This window comes from Mus caroli, chromosome 4 (genome assembly GCF_900094665.2).
Source record: "Mus caroli chromosome 4, CAROLI_EIJ_v1.1, whole genome shotgun sequence".
Lineage (NCBI taxonomy): Eukaryota > Metazoa > Chordata > Mammalia > Rodentia > Muridae > Mus > Mus caroli.
Genome location: NC_034573.1, coordinates 113,568,843 through 113,591,529, shown reverse-complemented (window position 1 = coordinate 113,591,529; position 22,687 = coordinate 113,568,843). Strand labels below are relative to the sequence as shown.

At 45.1% G+C, this 22,687-nt stretch overlaps 1 protein-coding gene across 2 annotated transcripts in view; it reads right to left on the bottom strand.

Moving 5' to 3' along the window:
- The window catches only part of Rhbdl2 (rhomboid like 2), a 30,911-nt gene extending 11,440 nt beyond the window's left edge, over positions 1-19,471 (bottom strand). Inside the window, exons 1-4 of one of the 2 annotated variants that reach the window (XM_021161588.2) lie at positions 19,392-19,471; positions 7,852-8,114; positions 3,623-3,771; positions 855-967 (exon numbers count right to left, since the gene is read on the bottom strand). In XM_021161588.2, coding sequence (XP_021017247.1) covers positions 855-967; positions 3,623-3,771; positions 7,852-8,094 — 505 coding nt within the window. In that variant the 5' untranslated portion in view covers positions 8,095-8,114; positions 19,392-19,471. Of the gene's footprint in view, positions 1-854; positions 968-3,622; positions 3,772-4,283; positions 4,390-7,851; positions 8,115-19,391 lie in introns of those variants that run through there. The other variant, XM_029476660.1, reaches the window with a different exon arrangement.
- Positions 19,472-22,687: the final 3,216 nt, after the last annotated feature.

The following is a 22,687-nucleotide window of genomic DNA, read 5'->3' as shown; positions in this document are numbered from 1 at the left end:
AGGAAGGAAGGAAGGAAGGAAGGAAGGAAGGAAGGAAGGAAGGAAGGAAGGAAGGAAGGAAGGAAGGACAAGAAAAACAAGAACAAACAAGAACAAGAGGAAAAGAAGAGGAGGAGGAGGAAGAAGAGTAAACATAATTGAGTTGAACTGTAATCCCTAAACCACATACATGTTGACATCCAATTCCCGGGAACAATATTTGAAATCAGGAGATCTTGTTTGAAAATAAGGCTTCACAGGAAAGGAATGTCAGCGTCAGATGTGGTGGCCTGTGTTGGATAATTTTATGTCAACTTGACACAAGTTAAAATCACCTGAGAAGAGGGAGCCTCAGTTAAGAAAATGTTCCCTAGGGTTGGGCTGTAGGTAACCATGTAGGGCATTTCCTTAGTGATCGATTTAGAAGGGCCCAGCCATTGTGGGTTGGGCCATCCCTGGGCTGTTATAAGAAAGCAGGCTGAGAAAGCCATGATGAGCAAGTCAGTAAGCAGCACCCTCCATGGCCTCTGCATCAGCTCTGCCTCTGGGTTCTTTGGGTTCCTGTTGCCATGGCAATCGCCATACATTCCCAGTGTCCACCTGCCCTCACCTTCGAGTGCAGTTATATCACAGCCTCCCCACCCCCAAAAAAGAGGCAGAGCCCCTTAACCTTCTCTCTCTTTTCCTTATTCTTCTTTGTCGCTCTCCTTCATCCATCCCCACCCCACCCCAATAAACCTCTCCCATGGAACTGTGTTGGCCTGGTATGATCTGTCCAACGAGCCACCATTCTAACACAACAAACATCTGTTACCTTTGGTTTCCATCCTAAGAGCCCAAAAGTGTTTGTTCCGTGTTACCCTCAGAACACTGACCTGCAAGCACTCCTGCCAGGTACACCAGCCCCACTCGGAGGCCTTTGTGGACCATTTCCAAAGGAATACCCAGGACGATCTGCATAAAAAGATTCCCCACGATGTGCTGGACTCTGCAGAGACAAACACAGGTCAAATATCTAAGCAGCAAGCAGTTGTCATGGAAGACTTGCATGTCAACTTGATATCTCTGGTTAGAAACTTGCTAAAAATTTATTTGTTAGGGAGTGGGGAGGGAGGGAGAGAGGGAGAGGGGGAGGGGAGAGGGGAGAGAATGCCCCTATGGGAGCCTTTAGAGCTGCAAGTCACTCTGTGTGAGTCTTAGGATCAAAGCTGCAGTCCTCAGGATTGAGCAGCAAGCACTCCTAACCATGGAGCTATCTCTCCAACTCCTATATTCTAGTTTTTCAAAGAAGGCGACTCTTTTATCTATTTTGCTATTGAAAGAAAGAAAGAAAGAAAGAAAGAAAGAAAGAAAGAAAGAAAGAAAGAAAGAAAGAAAGAGAAAGAAAGAAAGAAAGAAAGAAAGAAAGAAAGAAAGAAAGGAAGGAAGGAAGGAAGGAAGGAAGAAAGAAATGTGTGCTGTAATTTCTACTTTACAACAGTGATTACAACATGAACAAAGACCAGCAAAGCTGATTTAAAGAATGAAGTCAGGCCGGGCGTGGTGGCGCACGCCTTTAATCCCAGCACTCGGGAGGCAGAGGCAGGCGGATTTCTGAGTTCGAGGCCAGCCTGGTCTACAGAGTGAGTTCCAGGACAGCCAGACAGAGAAACCCTGTCTCGAAAAAAAAAAAAAAAAAAAACAAAGAATGAAGTCAGGTGTGGTGGTGCACAACTTTAATCCCATTTCCTGGGAAGCAGAGGCAGATGAATTTCTGTGAGTTTGAAGCCAGCCTGGTCTACATACTTAGTTCCAGGCTACCTAGGCTATATAGTAAAACTCTGTCTCAAAAACACACTCTTTAAAATAATAATAATAATAATAATAATAATAATAATAAAGAACTTGGGCTGGGGATGAAAGATCAGAAGGAAGGCATAGGCCTTGGTGGCTTAGTACACATGACGCTCTGAGTTCTGTGCTCAGCACCAAGTCCTTGCACGCTGTCCTGAACGTCTAATTATCCACTGACCAAAAATGTGATTTACCCTGGGTGGAGTGAGTCACACAGGTGAAGCTCAACTCACCTGATACCACAGGGCTCCCCCCAAAGAAGTGAGATAGCCACAAGCTGTTTACCGACCACAGTGGACATGGAGGGGTCACAGATGCCGACTGACTTTCGAGGCTCACAATCTATGCTGGCCTTGAACTCCTGAGCCTACCTCCCACATACTGAGACTGAAGATAGCTACCACCAAACTGGTGCTAAGCAAGGTCCGAAAAGGCTCTCACTTTTGGGAAGCTGGAAACAAAGCCGGAAGGTAGTAGGACACATGTTTAGTCCCAGCACTCAGGAGGCAAAGGGAGTCGGGTCCCTGTGAATTCAAGGCTAGCCTGGTCTACAGAGTGAGTTCCAGGACACCCAGGGCTACACAGAGAAACCCAGTCTTGAAAAAAAAGTAAAGAAAATTGGAAGGGCAACAATAGCCTCTCCTGTTCGTTACTTATTTTTCTTACTTCGCTCCCTTCCTGTTTTTGTGATTGTGTGTGTGTGTGTGTGTGTGTGTGTGTGTGTGTGTGTGTGTGTTGCATGTGCAGGTGTTGTAGCAGCTGGCAAGCACAGCCTTCTTCCTGTCTCCACTTGTTCAGTGCTGGGGCTGCAGACACTTGAGACCATGCCCACAGGGTGGGCACACTTCCCTGTGCCTTCTCTCCAGCTCCACCTGTACTGCTTCTCTATCCTGTACATACCTCCATATGCTGCTATTTAACTGATACACAGCAAGTCCCATACATCAGTCCAAGTGCTCACAGGTTAATTTTTTACAGAATATATCTGGGAGAGGCAGTCTGGTGATTCAGTTCAACTCATTCATCACCTAAATGGAGCACTGGACAACATCCAATAAGTAGGGTTTGATAACTCTTGGTTTGATAGTGATCTGGTCTTGTCTCATTAATATTCATATATCCATACCAGAATTAGACGGTTATGCAGAGCACAGCATGTCTAGCTTCCAAGGGGACCATTGCACATGTGGCAGACACACAAATAAAAATAATAATAATCATAACAAAAGTTCCAAACAGATTAGTGGTGACTTGGGTTTCTTCCTTCATTCCCCTGTCCCCTGACAGCGTTTCACTAGGTAGACATGGCTGACCTGGAATTCTGTGTAAATCAGGCTAGCCTTCAATTCAGAGATCCACCAGCCTCTGCCTCCACAGTGCTGGGATTCAAGAAGTGCCCCACTTCTCTCTGCTGTGTTCTTTTTTTCTTTTAATTTTAAAATCGTGTGTGTGTGTGTGTGTGTGTGTGTGTGTGTGTGTGTGTGTGTAAATGTCAAAAGACGACTTGCAGGATTCAGCTCTCTCCTTCCTCTATATGAGCTCTGGGGCTCGAACTCAAGCTGTTGGGTCTGGACGGTGTCTTTACCCTCTGAGTCATCTCTTACACACACCCTGTTTTTGTTTATGTTTTAAGACAGAATCCGGCTATGTGGTTGGCTGGCCTGAAATTCTATATCTAGGTCATGTTGACCTCAAGTTTGCCATGATCTCTCTCTGGCTCCCTAGTGCGGAATGTCAGGCATGCACCACCTTGACCAGCCTATTACTTAGGAACTCTTTAGACAGCATTGACTGGGCCATCATTCCTTACCCGGCATGGACCAGCATGTATGAGATAAACCTCCAGGCTTCCTCCCTCTTCTCAGGGCAGTACGTCAAGGGACTTTCCAAGATCCCTGTGTCCAGGGTGATCCACTGCTTCTGTGGCTTCCACACCGCATAATAAATAAACACAGCCAGCTGTCAGGGAGGAGCGATCATGCATGTTAACCAAGCTCTCTCAGAAGCTGGGCCCCATTAAAACCCACAAACAGTAATTGTGTCTGAATGGTTAGCTCTTTGTGGGCTCAGAAGATGTTGAAACTGGATCTCTCCACCATGCCCACCGTGGTCATATGTCCTCATGATGAGCAGGAGATAGACCGGATGGTAATGATGACTTTCTGAGTCCTCTTCTCCTGGCTTCTCTGACACTTTGCTGTCTGTCACTGTGCTCCCTAGCGCCCTCCCTAATTACATAGCCCCTGTCCCTCACCTTCCTTCACTTTATCTTCACAGCCCAGAAGCCTGGCAGACAGAGTCTGGCTTACTACAGTGATGATGACTAGCATCCCAGTGACGTCATTTACCTCATGATGTCATGGAAAAGCACCTTACCTGTGCCTTTCTTCCTCTACACTCCCAACTCTATTCTAAGCATGAAAAGAAAAAAAACCTCAGACAACCCCAGATGAGGACACTCTACAAGGTACCTGGCCAATATACTTCATCTTTATCAGGGTCTTCATAGACCACTGAGAAGTTGCCATGAATCATAGGAGCCTGAGGAGGCAGGACAACTTAACGCAGTGTGAAACCCTGTATTGGAAATGACCAGAGGACGAGAGAGAGGACATTAGTGAGAAAAAGGATCAAATCTAAGTCTGGAGTTCAGTTAAGAGTGCAACTTCAGCCTCCTGGGTACAAAATATGATATCCAAATGCTCCAAATTTTTCAGTGTTTGAGCATCAACATGACACTTCAAAAAGTTTTAGAAATCTAGAGAGATGGCTCAGGGTTAAGAGCACTGGCTGACCTTCCAGGTTTGATTCCCAGCACCGACACAGTGGCTCACAACCATCTCTAACTCCAGTGACAATGACTCTATGGCCTTCTTCTGGCCTCTGAGGGCATGAGGCACACACGTGGTGCATAGCTCTGTATATGCAGGCAAAACACCATATACATAAAAAAATAAAAATGTTAAAAGCAAGTTTTAGTTCGTGTGTGTGTGCCAGTGCTCATGTGTGTGCACATACATGTGGAACCCAGAGGTCAACCTCAGGTGTCCTTCCTCGGGTGCCACACACTTTGCTTTTGGAGACAGAGACTCTCAGTGACCTGAAGTTCAAACAGTAGGCTAGGCTGGCTAGCTAGCAAGCCTCGGGGGTCTATCCACCTGTCCCCACCTCCCCAGTGCTAGGATTCAAGCACGAACCACCACTCCTGGCTCCTTTACATGGGCTCTGAGGATCGACTTCGTGTCCACATGCCTGCATGAGAAGTACTTTACTGACTGAACTATCTCCTTACACCTAACATTTTAGATTTGGGAGCGCTAAAGTCTATACAAATATTCCAAAATTGGAACTGGAAATATGGCTAAGCCATCAAGGGTACATACACTGCAACTGGGAAGGGCCTGAGTTCAGTTCCTGGCATCTACATCATACAGCTTACAACTGCTTAACTCCAGCTCCAGGGAATCCAGCGCCCTCTTCTGACACCCAAGGGTACTTGCACTCACATGCCCAACCCGCCCCCATTCCCACACACACATACACATAATTAAAAAGCAACTCAGAAATATTCTGAAACATGGATGCTGAAGAGATGACTCAGTGAATAAAAACATGCACTGCTCTTCCAAAGGACCAGAGTTCAGTACACATATCAGGTAGCTCACAACCATTTGTAACTTCAGCTCCAGGAGGGATCCAATAACTCAGGCTTCTGCAGGCACCTGCACTTACACACAATTAAATAATAAATATAAAAAAGGAAAAAAAAAGAAATATTCAGAAACACGAACCACTTCTGATGTGAGCATTTCTGTTAAGGGTTCCTCAGCCAGTGATATATCAACATCAGTGTTTCAGATCTAACTAAGGTACTTTGGAGCTAGGTAATATTAACAATGGAAGAATTGGGGATTCTATTCTATTTTTTTGCAACCTTTCTGTTCTTTTCTTTTCTTTTCTTTCTTTTCTTTGTCTTTTCTTTCTCTCTTTCTTTCTTCCTTCCTTCCTTTCTTTCTTTCATTCTTTCTTTCTTTCTTCTTACTTTTTTTTTTTTAACATAGTTTCATGAATCCCAGGCTAGCCTTGAACTTGCTATTCAGGTGAGGGTGACTCTTCTTGAACTTCTCCTATCTCCATTTTTCAAGTGCTGGGATTACAGGTGTGTCCCACTGTGCCTGGTTTTACAAGACCTTGGAGAGTGAGTGTGCTGGGCAAGCCCTCTATCAACAAGGCAATGTCTACAAATGGTCCTCCTGTAAGAGCCAGCTACCCTGGCACCTGCTCCAGGACCTCACTGTGGGGTACTGTGCTCTCAAAGCTCACAGAATTTACAGCTGTCAGAGCTGTGCTGCCTTATTCTTAAACATGTGAACATCTCCCAGTATTCTCCAGTGTCTCCCTCTTTCTCACATATACTCAGAATGGTATATCCAGATGTACCAGTATCCAGGTAATCCAGATATACAGTGACTCCAGACACAGCCTAATGCTTCCCAGTCGTGCCGTAGAGCCCCATTAAAAAAAAAAAAAAAAGTGGAGAGCTATGTTCTTCAAACCCAATCAGACTTGACAAAATAATCTTCTAGAAATGCTTGCACATTTGCCATAAAATGTTTGGTTCCTACAAAAGTTAGTTTTATGTTTAATTTGTCAAGGTTCAGATAGACTTGAATATATCTCCGAGCATTATTCCACATGTTTCTATGAACATTTTCTTTGCTTTTTGTATATTGCCTATCTACTAAGTAAGTAAGTTAGTTGGTTATTCACTAGTTAGTAAATTACTTAGTTATAGCATCTCACTATATAGCCTAGGCTAGCCTCAAATTTACTGTAGTCCAGGCTCCCTTAAACTCAAGATCCTCCTGCTTCAGTTTCCAAGTTCTGAGATGACAAGGCCATGCCACCATGCTCATCTGAGATCATTTGTTGAAGTGAGGATGACATTTAAGTTGGCACCACTTTCCATCTCGTGGCTGAGTTCCATCCAATCAGGCGAAAGCCTTAATAGAAAAAGACTGCCTTTGATGAGGAAAAGAATTATACTAGTAAGCGACCTTGAACTCATCACATGGAGGGGGGGGGGTCTCCAGCTTACCCTGAAGACTGTGGAGCTGAAACCTCCCTCAGCCAATTGATTCTATTCTGCTGGGGAGCTCCAACTACTGCAGTCCCTGACACCAAAGCCAGGCATTAGAGAGAATTAAGAGGCTTGATTGTACTAGGGACATCCTAATGCCCCTGAAGTCATGCCCTCCAGGCAGCAATCTCTCCTAAGACAGCAGTCTCCAAGAAAAACCTTCGTATCACAAAGCACAGGAGGAACCTGGCCCTTCCCAGTCACAGAGACGCACCCTTGGGTGACTCATCCCACCTCTCTGAGCTTTGCCCTCCTTCAGGAAACCAAGAAAGCTAAGCAGGTCATAGTCTGAGAATATATCCCATCCACCCAAAGTAGACACCCACAGCAAATGCCACATTTTCCCTCTGAACGCTCAGGCAGCTGGTGACTGTTCTAAATATATACCCCAGACTGACCTGACCAACCAGTCTATTTTGTTTCATGAGATAAAGTCAATTTGCAAGCTGAACGTGGTGGTGCATGCCTAGAATCGCAACACCCAGGTGATTATGACGAAAGGATTATAGTGAGTGTGTGGCCAGCCTGAGCTACATAGTGAGTGAGAGGTCAGCCTGGGTGATAATGTCAAATCCCATCTCAAAAGAATAAAATAAATTAAAAATAAAAAGGCTAATTATCAGGCCCAAGGTTTCTAAAGACCGCACTAGCTAAAACGAAATGAAGCTCCCTAAGTCAACCCTGGCAGTGGATTTTCGATGTGGATGAAACCAACCCCTGGGTGGGCAGTGACTGGGCAAATCAGCTCAGGAGCTGGGAGGGGGTGGAGGCTTCATATGCGCAACTCCCGTCCCTCTGTGCTCTCTTCCTACACGGTTTCTTCTCTAGGTATGTTTTGTCCCGACTTCGCAGCCTCCAGGCTGAAGTGATGTGAGGCCCCTCAGCAGGGCGGCGTTTACCTCAGCCAGACTGATGAGGATAATGAACAGGGGCGGCGGGAGGCAGTTGGCTCTCTCTAAGTATGTTCTTCGGACTGGCTCAGGAAGCATCCACTTGGAGACGATCTTGTGGACCTTTCTGCTCCTGGGGAAGTCGTTGCCTTCCCCATTCCCTTTCATTTTCTCCTCCTCCAGTTCTTCCTTTCCCTCTCTCTCCATGTTCAGATTCACACTCTCCATTTCCATCTCGTGAGCAACAGCCATTGTCCGGGTCCTCCCTCCGCCTAAAACAGACATGAATGTGAATGTGGGGGGTGGAGGGCAGGGGCGCGGGACGGGTGAGTCTTTGGTCTGCAGGCTGTGGTTCTTTCCTGGACTCTTTGGAAAACTTTGTTTTCCTGGTCCTTCCAATTTATAGCTAGGAGGCAGCGAAAGATCACCAAAATGGCCTAAACCTCCCATGTGGCCCCAAATCGGATCGGGTTTTCACCATATTTTTTAACTGTTTTAAAATGCAGGGATTCGGGGCAGATGAGACACTCTCTCTCTCTCTCTCTCTCTCTCTCTCTCTCTCTCTCTCTCACACACACACACACACACACACACACACACACACATCCTACACGTCATTCATTGTAGTACACACCTATACAAAAAATAAAAATAATTAATTTTTTTTTTGTTTTAGCTTTTTTTGTTTTGTTTTGTTTTGTTTTTTGTTTTGTTTGAGACAGGGTTTCTCTGTATAGCTCTGGCTGTCCTGGAACTCACTTTGTAGATCAAACTGGCCTCCAACTCAGAAATCTGCCTGCCTCTGCCTCCCAAGTGCTGGGATTAAAGGTGTGCGCCACCACAATGCTCACAGACCTTAGGGATGTAGTAAACTCTGTGTGTTCTTTTCTTTATAAAATCAACAATAAGAAGCTCTGAGACAGTTAGCTAATTCAGTAGGTAAAGGGGTCTGCTGCTGCCACCATGTTGGATGGCCCGAGTTCCGTCCTCTAGACCCACATCGTAGAAGCAGATAACTGACTCTTGAGAGGGGTCTTCTGACTTCCACCCAACACACAGAGAATAAAAATTTTTAAATGTAATTTCCAATAAAGAAATAATCTGAATGTGGTTGAGAGGCAGAGGCAAGAGGCCAAGGACATCTTCAGCAGTAGTGTGAGGTCCAAGCCTGCCTGGGCTACAAGAGACCTTATCTACACAAGTAAGTGACAGAGCAGATGAATAATTGAATACATCCATTTAAATTTTTAAAAAAATGCATATCTGTGAAGTTGGGCAACCAAAATTAAAACACAGTTTGGGGATAAAGAAGTACATCAATTGGGAAAGGGTTTGTGTAGCACATGCAAGCCTTTGGGTTTGATCCCTGACACCATCTAAGCTAGGTGTGGTTGCCCTTCATCCCAGCACTTGGATGGTAGTCGCAGGAGATGTTCAGTCTCTTTCTCTGCTCCATAGTGGACTGGAGGTCACCCTGAGATACGCAAGACCAGTCCCAAAACAAAAGTGAAGAAGTGTAGTCCCAGCCCTGTGTGGCAACGTGACCGGTAGGTCTCACACTCAGCAGCCTGAGGTGGGAAAAGCACTGGAGCTGAACGGGCTGATACATGACACCACGAGAAAATTGTTCACACTGAGCCCCAAAGTACTTTTTAAAAACTATGGTAGGGCTGGAGAGATGACTCAGCGGGTAAGAGCACTGACTGCTCTTCCAAAGGTCCTGAGTTCAACTCCCAGCAACCACATGGTGGCTCACAACTACCCATAAGGAGATCTGATGCCTTCTTCTGGTGTTTGAAGACAGCTACAGTGTACTTATGTATAATAATAAATAAATCTTTTTTAAAAAAAAAAAGCTGTGGTAAATAACTCAAAACGTGGGCTGGTATGATGGCTTAGCATCAAGCCTGAAAACCTTAGATCAGTTCCTAGAACCAGCATAGTAGAAGAGAGAATTGACCCCACCCCACCCCACCCCACCCCACCCCACCCCACCCCAACTACCCACTAAATAAATAAATAAATAAATAAATAAATAAATAAATGAATAAATAAATAAATAAATGAGAAATTAGTAGCATGAACCTATTTTAACCAATTTTTTCTTTTGTTTTTCTAGACAGGGTTTTTCTGTGTAGCCCTGACTGGCATGGAACTTGCTCTGTAGGACAGAGCTGGCCTCGAACTCACAGAGATCCTCTGGAGTGCTAGGATTAGAGGCATGCACTTCCACCACCCAGCTTTTATTTTAACCAATTTTTTTGTATTTTAAGTATGAGTGCTCTATCTGCATATGCACCTGCATGCCAGAAGAGGGCATCAGATCCCATCATAGATGGTTGTGAGCCACTGTGTGGTTGATGGGAATTGAACTCAGAACCTCTGGAAGAGCAGCCAATGTTCTTAACTGCTGAGCCATCTCTCCAGCCCTATTTTAACCATTTAAAGCATACAATTTGGTGATACTGAGCGTGGTTACAATGTTGTACAATCCTAAGCACCATCTGGGATCTGGTTCCAAAAGGTTTTTGTCACCCTCCACCAATAACAAGCCCACTAAGCAGTCACTCCCCCATATAGTCTCACGCTAGTCTCTTGAAACCTCTAATCTGCTTCTGTGAACGGACAATGTCTGGACAGTTTGTGATTTTACCACGTTTTCAAGGTGCATCTGTTTTAGCATGAACTACAATTTTCTTTCTTATGTGAATGAATATATTGCATTGTATAGGTACCTCACACTTGGGATATCCAGGCATCTAGTGATAGGTAAGTTATATCCACTTTGGACCTATTGTGAGTAAGCCAGGAACAGCCCTGTACAAGGATTTGTTTGAACACCTGTCTTTAGTTCTTTGGTACATATAATCTATGTGCTAAGTGGAGGTAATTCTAGGTTTGACTTATTACACGGCCCTCAGAATCCATTCTGAGGAAGTAGAGATGATGAGAGAAGATTGGGGGTATGATTTTGGCTAACGTATAAAAGACAGCTGAACAATATCTGGCACACAGCAGGCATTCCATAATCATTCATTACTACTGGCATTGTGTGGATGGATGGACGGATGGATGGGTGGGTGGGTGAGTGGAAAGGTTGAACACAGGGCCTATTTTCACAAACATCTTATTGGGAATCAGATCAAATCCATCTTATTTCTAGATGTAATCTTTCAAAGCCCAACTCCATGCTACAATAGTGCTACATTTGGTGAATTCAGGAAGAAAGCAAATTCTTTCACCTTTCTTTTCTGAAAGTAAAGTCTCTTTCCTACTCCAGCCTCGCACAGATGACCCAGAGTCAGACACTAAATTCATAAACGGAGTAGCTGGTCTATTATTTTTCTTAAAAATTGATACATTTTTTCTTTTAATTCTTGCCACTTTGAGAACAGCAGGATGGAGATTGGGAAAGTACTGAGATGGGGGGGGGGGTCTTGCTAGGTAGGCCAGGCTAGACTGAAATCATTGTAACCCAGGCTAGCCTTGAATTCACAATCCTTCTGCCCTTTTGCCTCAGCTGCTTCTTAAAACTGACAAAACAGCAGCAGGGACTTGAGAACAGCAGTGTTTAACCATAAGTAGGGGCCTAGTATTAATGAATTTAAATAAGCTTGGGGTTAGGAAGTGAAGTGCTTACACGCATGTGCGTGTTGTGGGGTGGATCCCCAGCAATGCAAACAAGTTTAATTAGGACTAGGAAGCAGCCCCATTATAAATTTAAATACCATAGATGATCATTGAATGAGGGAAGAAAATTCCACATTGTTGACAGTGCAATTTTACATTTATAAAAGGAGCCAGAAAAATAAAGATGATGTGTGTTTCCATTAGATTCTCTGCCATCTTGACACAAGCTAGAATATCTGGGGAGAGCAACTTCAAAAGAGAAGATGCCTCCATAAGATTAGCCTGTGGGCAAGTCTGTGGGGGCATTTTCTTGATTGATGACTGACATGGGTAAGCCCCGCCCATGGGGGGGGTTACCACTCCCAGGCAGGTGGTCCTGGGAGGTATAAAAAAGCCAGTTGAATGAGCTTTGAGGAAAAGGCCAGTAAGCAGGTTTCCTTTATGGTCTATGCTTCGGTCCTGACTTGAAGTTCCTATCCTGACTTCCCTTCATGAAGGACTGTAAGCTGTAAGCTGAAAGAAACCTTTTCCTCCCCAGTTTGCTTTTGGTCATGGAGTTTTATCACAGAAATAGAAACACGTACGCCCTGTGATGAGAAGATACCATCCCACATGGAGGAGCCAAGACTGTGCATGGTACTTATGCCCTGTGATGAAAAGATACCAGCCCATGTGGAAGACCCAAGACTGTGATGCATGTCTGCCATCTTCCCTGGCATTGCAGCGAAGACATCTGATACAGGATCCTAGCTACAGACCAAAGCCATTTGTGTTCACCTCTCTTCGTGGCTATCCTGCTTAGACCTCCCTACCTGTCTGCCTCTCCCTGATTCATCTGATCTCCATCACCTGAACCTGTGACACTCACCGGTGTCCTTTCCGAATCTCTGCCATCTTACTGTTCCTTTTGATCTCTCCCACGCCTGAATTTCTCAGTGCGGTCAAGTACCTTGGAAATCTTAGCAACCACATCGGCAACTGTGGAAAAAGACTGAGAACGCCATACCCAGGAGGCTATACGGAGATGAAGCAGCATGTGAGGTGCAAGCTGAGGCAGCCTTTGCAAGGCAATCAGGTGGCCTCTTGAGACATAAAATCAGCTATTGAGATAAAGGTTTGGTGGATAAAGGAGTTTGCCCACACAAGCCTGGCTATCTGAGTTCAACCCCTAGAGCACACAGAGGAGAAAGGAGAGAACTGACTTATAGAGTTGTCCTCTGACCTCCCTATGCACATCATGGCACACACACAATGGTAACATAAGATTTAAAATATTAAAGTGTAAGTCAAGCCAAGTGTGTGTGGTGGCATACACTTTGAATCCCAGAACTTGAGAGTCAGGGAGGTGGATCTCTGTGACTGTAAGGCTAACCTGGTCTACAGAGTGTTTATCTGGGTTGGTGTTGGTTTTTAAACCTTTAAAGAAGATACTTCTAGAATTCTACCCAGCAAAGATTATCTGAGTTATTCCACTCTGTTCCAAGGATGTAAATGCAGAAGTATTTACAATACTCAAAAGGCATAAGCAACCCAAATGTCCTCCCATGGGGATGCTGCTTTCTTTTTTTTTCTTCTTTAGGAATTAGTATGAGTGTCTGCCTGCATATATCTATGTGCACCATAAACGTGACTGGTGCCCATAGAGGCCAGACAAAGACATCGGGTCCTCTGGGATTGGGTTACAGATGGTTGTGAGCCATTGTGTGGGTGCTGGAAAGAAAAGCTGGGTCCTCTGCAAGAGCAGCAGCCAGTGCTCTAACCACTGAGCAATTTCTCCAGTCCTGGATAGTGCATTTTATGACAGCTCTAACTTTGAGGGGGTAGTGATGGTTTTGGTTTTTGACAGAATCCTGCTATGTAGCCCTGGCTGTCCTGGAACTCACTATGTAGACCAGGCTGGCCTTGAACTAATTTGATCTGCCTTCTCTGCCTCCCAAGGGCTGGGATTAAAGGCTTGTGATACCATGTCAGGCTTTTAGGTTTTGTTTGTTTTACAGCATACATCCTATCAATTTTTCCCTATATAGGGCCTCAGAAAGCAAATCCAATCTAAAGTGGTTCAATTTGCCCTTGCTTGAGTGCAGGTTGTATATAGATTCCATGGGGTCTGGACAACTTGTAGAAGCACAATTATTAATTAGTTAACTTTGGTTTTATGAGACAAAGTATCGTATAGCCCAGGGTCTCCTGTTGCCATTAATTTGATATATATCCAAGGCTAGTCTTAAACTCCTGACCCTCTTCTTGCCTCTGCCTCCCAAATGCAGGGATCGCGGGCACAGGCCACCGCAGCTAGCTGGAAGGCCCTTTTAGATGAGCAACATATTTCCAGAGGCCAATCAAAACCCAGCAAGGCCCTCAAGGCAAAGCAGGTGGCAATGACCTCAGCATTCTGTCGTTTCTCTGAGATACAAAAGCACCCACAGCTATCCAGTTGCCTGTCCACTCCATGACCGCGTCACTCAAGTGGATATTTACTGCTCTGACTGTAGCATTAGTCACTAAGCAAAGATCACGAGGGTTCCTGGCATTTCCTTTCATGCCGGCATGATACACCTCCTAATGTGCTGCCAGGTTCTGCTGCCTAGACTTTGTTGAAATGCCCACCCACTACACACACACACACACACACAGATCAAAACCGGATGGGATGGCACTGCTGAGAAATGTTCTCACCCTGCCTGCCCATGGGAACAGCTGGGTGGGCAGTTAGGATGCCTCCAGCCTTTTGGTTTACAATGGAGCTGTTCTCCAGGAAATCTTCTGCCTCGGCCTTCTAAATATGGGATTATAGGCACACACCAAGGTTCCCAGCTAGCAACATTCTCTAATAAAAATATAAACACTGCTGGTAACAAATGCCTCTAATCCCAGTTCTCTGGAGGCTGACAAGGAAGATTGAAAGCTAGGACCAACCTGATCTACGTAGCAAGACTGTCTCAAAAATAAAGAGCCAGCAAGATGGTTCCTTGGGTGAACTCACTTTCAGGGCAAGCCTAATTAAGGAGGGGTGGGGGCGGGGGGTTGATTCCTGGAACCCCACCCTTAAAAGGGGGGGGGGTGGGGAGAGAAGAAGGAAGCCTGAGTCAGATGTGGTGGCCCAGGCACTTAGGAGGCTGAGGCTGAAGGGATACAACTTCAATGTCTGGGATATGTTCTGTTAAGACTGTCTCAAAAGTAAAACAATGTTTTAAAAAAGAATTAAAATATGGTCAGCACTTTCTTCCTTTAGGACCTCACCCTGAAAAGGTAGGACTCTCCTTGTTTACCCAAAGCAGCTGCCTTAAAGATAAATAACTAAATAAGGCCGGAGAGAGGCTCGGTGTTTAAGAGCACTGGCTGCTCTTTCAAAGGACTCAGGTTTGATTCTGAGCACCACAGAGAGGCTCACAGCATCTGGAGCTCCAGTCTGGCACTTTCTCGTGTCCTCTGAGGCCAGCACCAAACACATGATATGTATGTGCAGGCAGAACACCCAGATCCATAGAACAAAATAATAAAATAAATAAGAACAATAACCAAAAAAAAAAAAATCAGTAGGCTTCCTCAGACTAATTACCCTTGCTGCCAAGCCTGAAGAACTCAGTTTAATCCTTGGAACCCAGAGGGTGGAAGGAGAGAACCAACTCTAAATTTTGTCTTCTGACCTCCACAAATGCACTTGCCTATGTGTCAGGCAGGAGTTCAAGGTCACCTTGTCTCAAACAAACAAATAGAAAAAGGAAATAAAACTTTACTAGAAGATAAACCCAGGCATATCCAAGCAACCACGTGTTTCTTTTATCCCTTGGGACTTCAGGTGCGGCTATCAGCACGGTCGAGTGTTACTAGTACTGCTGAGTGTTAATGCTCTTGAGGGTTAGAAAGGTGAGCAGTATTGCTGCTGAACATTGTTACACCTGAGTATTAATTCTTCTCAGACAACTTATTTCAGAAACAACTTTACCTCTGCTTTTACTCGTATAGGGACTGAAATGGAGTCGCTTAAAATGTTCTGGCCATAATTTAACCTGTAACTTCAGGAGATACTATGTAACTCACGGTGAGCTGAGGCAGCTGAAAGGTGGCTAGGGAAGAAAATCCCTTGCTGACACCCAGGGTCTCTTATGAAACTCCTCCTTCCCTTTTCCTTTCTTTCCCTCCAGGGCTTTACATAGACCAGTACTCTCTCACTGAGCTATGTCTCTAGACATCTTTTTCGCTTGCTGATTTTTAATTTTGTTGTTTTGGTTTTTGAGGTGGCTTCTCTGCTCTGGCTGTTCTGGAAATCCCTATGTAGACCAGGCTGGTCTCAAACTCTCAGAGATTTGCCTGCCTCTGCCTCCCTAAATGCTGGGATTAAAGGCACGCACCACCACACCTGATCCTACTAATTTGCATTTTTGAAAATTGCACTTACATTTTTTTATTTAGTGCGTGTCCATGTGTGTGCCTGTCTCTGTGTGTACTTGCTTGTGTGTGACATGCTATAGTGTGCATGCAGAGGTAGGGAGACAACCGTGAGTGTTGATTCTCTGTTTCCACCTTGTTTTTTGAGGCAGTGTTTCCTGTTTACCGCTGTGCAGCCAACTCCAGCTTCCAAGAGACTGCTGGGATTACAGACACCTACCAGCTCATCCGGCTTTTCTTGGGTTCCAAGGACCTGAACTCAGCTGGTGAGGCTGTTATGGCGATCCCTTCTACCTGCTGAACCATCTCCCACTGAACCTGGTTTGGCTCGCCTGGCTGGCCATGATCGGCAGAGATTAACTTACCCCTTCCTGATGCTGGGAGTACAAAGTGTCTCCACTGCACCCGGCTTTTTAGTGTGTACAGCAAGCCCTTTACTGACTATGCCATCTCCCTCTTGAAGAGTAATTCCTAAACTTGATGACACAACTTCCGAAGCTCTTCCTATACCTAAGAGACACACAGAGTGGACCTATGAATATCAGACATCTAAAACATCACTAAATTTGACATTCCACCCCACTCCATCCAAAACTTTTATTTGAGACTGAAGAAAGCCTGGCGTGGTGGCCCATGCCTTTAATCCCAGCACTCGGGAGGCAGAGGCAGGCTGACTTCTGAGTTCGAGGCCAGCCTGGTCCACAAAGTGAGTTTCAGGACAGCCAGGGCTACACAGAGAAACTCTGTCTTGAAAAAACAAAACAAAACCAAAAAAAAAAAAAAAAAGAAACTGAAGAAAACCCACTACCAACAACAACAACAGCATCAACAAACAAACACCAAAAACAAACCTCACTTTCTCGGGCCTCCTTAACTTTCTTCTTTTCTATCACTAGCCTTGCCAAAGCTGGTCCTGAACCCCCTATGTAAGCAGAGATGGCCTTGAATATGATATGCTGGGACTCAAACTCTGGGACTCTGCATGTTACTTAAGCATGCCACCAACTAAGATGTGTCCCCAGCTACTGTGAGTCTTTTCTGCTCCTCAAACAAGAAGCAAAGGCTATAACCACTGAAATCACAGAAAATACATAATACAAAAAAGTTTATCCGGCAAAACCAGTCTTTCAACTCACATTCATTCACACAGGTGCAGGCTAACAGGCAATAGTCAATAAAATACCAAACTGTAAGTGTTCAGTCTCTCAAAATCAAGGACTTCCAGCCAGTAAATTCCTTTGATAACACTGGCCAATTGTCCACTTTCTTGGGGAATTCCAAATCTCTTTTTGATATATATATATATATATATATAATTTATTTTTATTTTATGTGCATTGGTGTTTTTTCCTGCATGCATGTCTTTGTAACAGCAGGTCCCCTGGAACTGGAGGTACAGACAAGTGTGAGCTGCCATGTGGGTGCTGGGGATTGAACCTGGGTCATCTGGAAGAGCAGCCAGTGCTCTTTACCACTGAGCCATCTCTCCAGCCCCACAAATCTCTTCTTAATGGGCAGCAGGGACCACCTTCTATTATAGAAGCCAGGCATGCCTGATTTCTCCATTTCCCCTGCCCTAGCTACCTAGGGCAGAGGTATGACCTAAATTTGGGCAGTCAACTGTATTTGCTTAAATTTAAAATAACAAAAACAAAACAAACAAACAAACAAACAAAAACCCAATGCCTTACCATTTACCTCTGACTGGCCTGGCAGTTGCTCTAGAGACCAGGCTAGCTTTGATCTCACAGAGATCTGACTACCTCTGCTCTGCAAGCATTGAGATTAAAGTCATGCACCACCATGCTTAGGATGGGGGAGTCTTGAGGAATTATAGTCTGGCCCCACTTCCTGTCCATTCTCCATTTCTGACTGAGGAACTGACCAAATGCCTCATGGTCCTGAGGCCATGCCTTCCCAGACATGAAAGGTGGTATTCTTGTTTTGGGGTTGGTTTTTGTTTTGTTTTGTTTTGTTTTTTGTTTTTTGTTTTTTGTTTTTTGTTTTTTGTTTTTTGTTTTTTGAGACGGGGTTTCTCTGTATATCCGTGGTTGTCCTGGAACTTACTCTGTAGACCAGGCTGGCATCAAACTCAGAAATCTGCCTGCCTCTGCCTCCCAAGTGCTGGGATTAAAGGCCTTGTCTTAGGTCACCATATTGATATCCTCTGCACACTCACCGACCATCACTGCTCTGCCATGACAGAGTTGTCCGCTGAGATCTATAGAGCGAGCCACCATGCTGTGATGGTTGCTGGAGGGCCTAGGGCATCAATATGCCCAACATCAGTGTTTAGTTCCAATGAGCCTTGGTTTCATTAGCTTTGAGCACTCTTTTGTGTGTGTGTGTGTGTGTGTGTGTGTGTGTGTGTCTGTGTGTGTGAGAGAGAGAGAGAGAGAGATGTGTATGCATAGCAAGATGTATGTAGAGGCAAGAGTCAACATATGGTATCTTTTCTGGCTATTATTATTGTTCTTATTGTTGCTATTAATATTATTATTATCATTATTTGGAGTCTCAGCAGGACTGGTTGGCCAGTAAGCTCCAGGGATCCCTGTCTCTGACCTCCTGGCACTGGGATTCCAGGTGTGCACTAAACTTTTTACATAGGTTCTGGGGGATCTGAACTCACGTCTTCATGGTTGTTCAACAACCACTTTGAGGATTGAGCTATTTCCCTGGCTGCTTTTCTGTGTTGTTTTGTGTTTTTGAGACGAGAACCTCATTCTGTTGCTGAGGCTGACCTCGCACTCACAGTAGCATTTCTAACTCAGCCTCCAAATGCTGGGATTATAGATGTGAGCTACCTTGCCCAGCTTGTGAGCATCCTTGTAAAGTGAGGCACTTTACCCCATCTCATGGATAAGGAAACTTGGGCTCCCACAACAACTTTATCAAGGTCCTACACCCAGCAAGGCTGGGAGAGAGCCTGGAACCTCTGACTCCAAACTTCCTGGATATTTCCCTTTCTCCATATTTTCTTTCTTTTTTCTTTCTTTCATTCTCTCTTCCTTTCTTTTAAATGTATTTTATATGTGCAGGTGTTTTGCCTGGATCTATCTCTGAATACTATGTGCATGCCTGATACCTGTGGGAGACAGAAGAGGGCATCAGATCCCCTGGAAGTGGAGCTACAGATGGCTGTGAGCCACCATGTGGGTGCTGGGAATTGAACCCAGGTCCTTCAGAAGAGCAGCCAGTGCTCTTAGCCACTAAGCCACCTCTCCAGCTCCTTCTTCTGTGTTTTCTAAGAACCACACATTATCGAAGTGCACATCTTCATTTTGATTATGTACACACACACACACACACACACACACACACCTCACCTTATTTCCTCCCTCACAGACCCAGCCCAAACTCAGAGAATTCTAAATGGAAGCTGATCTTCAGGTCACCATGCAGGGCAGGCTAGAGCTGGAAATTCCTAACACTGCCATTGCTACCAGGGGGAAAGCAAATGGGCACAAGTGCCCACACAAGAACAGGGTTCACCTCTCTCAAAACTGGAAAGACTAAGTCAGGCTCACCTTCTCTTCTTCATCTAGTTCAGGAGGGTTGCTGGGATAGCACCCTTTGGACAGCTCTTCATTAATGGAAGACACCTTGGCCATCTGCTTATGTTGTTTGCTAACTGCAGTGAAACAAGGAGGCTTCAAACAGCTGAATTGTTTTTCTTTCTCCATGCAGCTGGTCCCACCCATTCATCAGTACCAGGCAAGTCCCTCCCCGGGGCTGAGTCCAGCCTTGATGTGGCCAGAGAGCCAAGCAGTCTGTACTGAGCGCACCCACTTGCCGCCCAGCTGGGCCTAGTGGGAGGTTTTTGGTGGCGTTGCTAAGCAACCTGGGTAATTGGTGAGGCCAGGGATTGGGCTTCTGAGCCACAGAGATTAACAGCCTCCTTCATCACACTGTAAACCATCATTATGTCTTGGTCCAGCGCCTGCAGGGATCTCTCTGTGGCCATGGCCTGAAAGGATGCTTTTTTAGCGACTAAAATTAAGAACTGGTTTTTCAGTATTATAGGTTTGTGGCTGTGGCTGTGGCCATTTTCTTTTTGCTCCATGTATGAGCACACAACTTGAAATAAATAGACAAAGGATTAAAAAAAAAAACAAAAATGCCTTCAGAAACCCCATCTCTAAAAGTTTCCGTTCTGGAGGGGAAACCCACTGGCCCACCGTAGAGAGGGCAGCTAAGGTAAGGAGCTCTGCCTCCCCAGGCCTCTCCACTGTGCATTCAAAGCTCCTTCCTTGAACTCCACCACCCTGGCTGTGGTTCAGGCTTAGGAACCATAGCTTGAGTGGTGTGCTCAATAGTATGTTCATATTACCATAGCTTGGGTGGTGTGCTCAATAGTATGTTCATATTACCATAGCTTGGGTGGTGTGCTCAATAGTATGTTCATATTACCATAGCTTGGGTGGTGTGCTCAATCGTATGTTTGTATTACTTCCACTGAAAGGCTATCATAATTCCTCCCTTATCCAGTCTTCAGAGTCTCTCCTACTCATGTTAGTTTGGGAGATGCTCCCATTCACCCTGTGCTGAAGATGTTGTTTCCACTTACAGATAAAGCAAAGGAGGCACCAAAGCTTGCATTCCGGGTGACTGCAAAGCCAACTCCCTGGGGCTCTAGGCTACATCACATTGCTCCCCCAAGAGCTACTTAACACATCATGTAGGTGCACACACCCCAGGAAATTAGTGATGGTGACACTAGCACGCACTGCTGAGCTGCACGTGGGTGAGACACACTGTGATCCCAGCACCTGTGAGGCACAGGTGGGCGAGTCAACGGATGTTCAAAGCCAGCCAGACCTACGTAGTGCATTTCAAGTCAGCCAGGACTGCACAGGGACCATGTCTCAGAAAAAGGGTGAAGGGAGGGAGGGGCTGTGGAGATGGCTCGGCAGTTAAGAGGACTGGCTGCTCTTACAGAAGATAGGGTTTGGTTCTGAGCACCCACATGGTCTGATGAGGGCATATGATCTTCTAGAGCTAAAGTGATGGATGTCTATAAACCACCATGTGGGTGCTGAGAAACAAACCTAGGTCCTCTAAGAGAACAACAAGTGCCTTTAACCACTGAGCTCCTAAATGAATCTTTTTTAAAAGTACCCACTGTTAGCCAGGCTGTGGTGGCGCACACCTTTAATCCCAGAACTTGGGAGGCAGAAACAGGCGGATTTCTGAGTTTGAGGCCAGCCTGGTCTACAAAGTGAGTTTCAGGACAGCCAGGGCTACACAGAGAAACCCTGCCCCCTCCCCCAAAAAAAAGTACTCACTGTTATAGACAGGACTTTATATTATCTTCAACATATCACCATTTTTATTGATCGTGACTGAGCTTTCAAAGCTGTCTCATGTACACCGAGAAAGACAGTCCAGAATTTTTTCCAAAATTAGATAACATTATTTAAGTGACTTGACCTAGCTCACATTCCAGAGCCCAGGACTAAAGGAACCCTGATACCATGTCAGTACTGTAAGAATGTAAAATCGTTGCTTTTGTTAGAAATCTGTAGTCCGGCGTTGGCATAATACCTTTGACCCCAGCACTTGAGAGGCACCTCTGAATCCAAGGCCAACCTGGTCTACAGAGCAAGCTCCAAGACAGCCAGGGCTACACAGAGAAACCATGTCTTGAAAAGAGAAAGAAAGAAAGAAAATCTATAAGTGTTCTTCCAAACTATTTTCACCTGTGTGTATGTATGTATATTGAAGTATGTGCTGGTACATACAGGGAGCACACATGTGTTTGTGTGTGGAGACCAGAGGTCCATCCCAGGAGCTGTCCACCTTTGTTGGTTTTTTGGGTTAGGGTCTCTCACTGGGATGCTTGATGGTAGATTAGACTGGCTGGCTAACTAGCCCCAGGGATTTCCTGTCTGCCTCCTCAGGGCTACGATTTCTCTCCACCACCACCACCACTCTCACCCCCTGTTCTTAAAAACAGGATCTCATGTAGATCATGCTCCTCCCCTCTGTGGAGCCAAAGATGATCTTGAACTCTGTTCCTCCTGTTTCCACTTCCCAAATGCTGGGATTGCAGGCATGCACCACCACATCCTACTGACATGCCTTTCGTGGATTTATTTATTTATTTTTATTTTGTTTTTTTGAGGCTAAGTCTTTCTATATAGCACTGGCTGACCTGGAAATCACATTGTAGACTAGGCTGCCTACAAACCCTTAGGGACAACCACACCCAGTTTCTTTTGTTAAGATTTATTTTTATTTTCAATTTGTTTATTTCTATTTTATGTGCATTGGTGTTTTGCCTACATGTATATGTGTGTGAGTGTCGAATCTTAGCGTTACACAGTTCTTATGTGGGTGCTAAGAGTCTAACCTGGGTCCTCTAGAAGAGCACTCAGTGCTCTTAACCTCTGAGCCATCTCTCCATCCCCTAAGGATTTATTTTTATTTTCAACAGTGTGGTTAGGAGTAGATATGTGCACATGAGTGCAGTGTCTTAGAAAGGCCATATGCACTAAATTTCCTGCAGCTAGAACTGCAGCTTCCCAATGTAGGTTCTGGGAACTGAACATGGGTGCTCTTAACGGATGAGCCCCTGGGCCCCAGACCTTAGCAAAACTGATTCTAGGATAAAAGTGCCATTCAGGCCATAAAACTCAGCATGTAGACAGCACCACCTACCAAATGAAAACAAATGCCTAATCCATCAAAGTCTGTAAATTACAGAAAAGTCCCTAAATGTACTAGTCTTGCTTTCTGGTTTCTGTAGTTCTGCTTCTAGCTAACAGTTATTGTCGGCCAAAATATGTCAATCCAGAAGACAATTTTATGCCTAAAAGCTCTC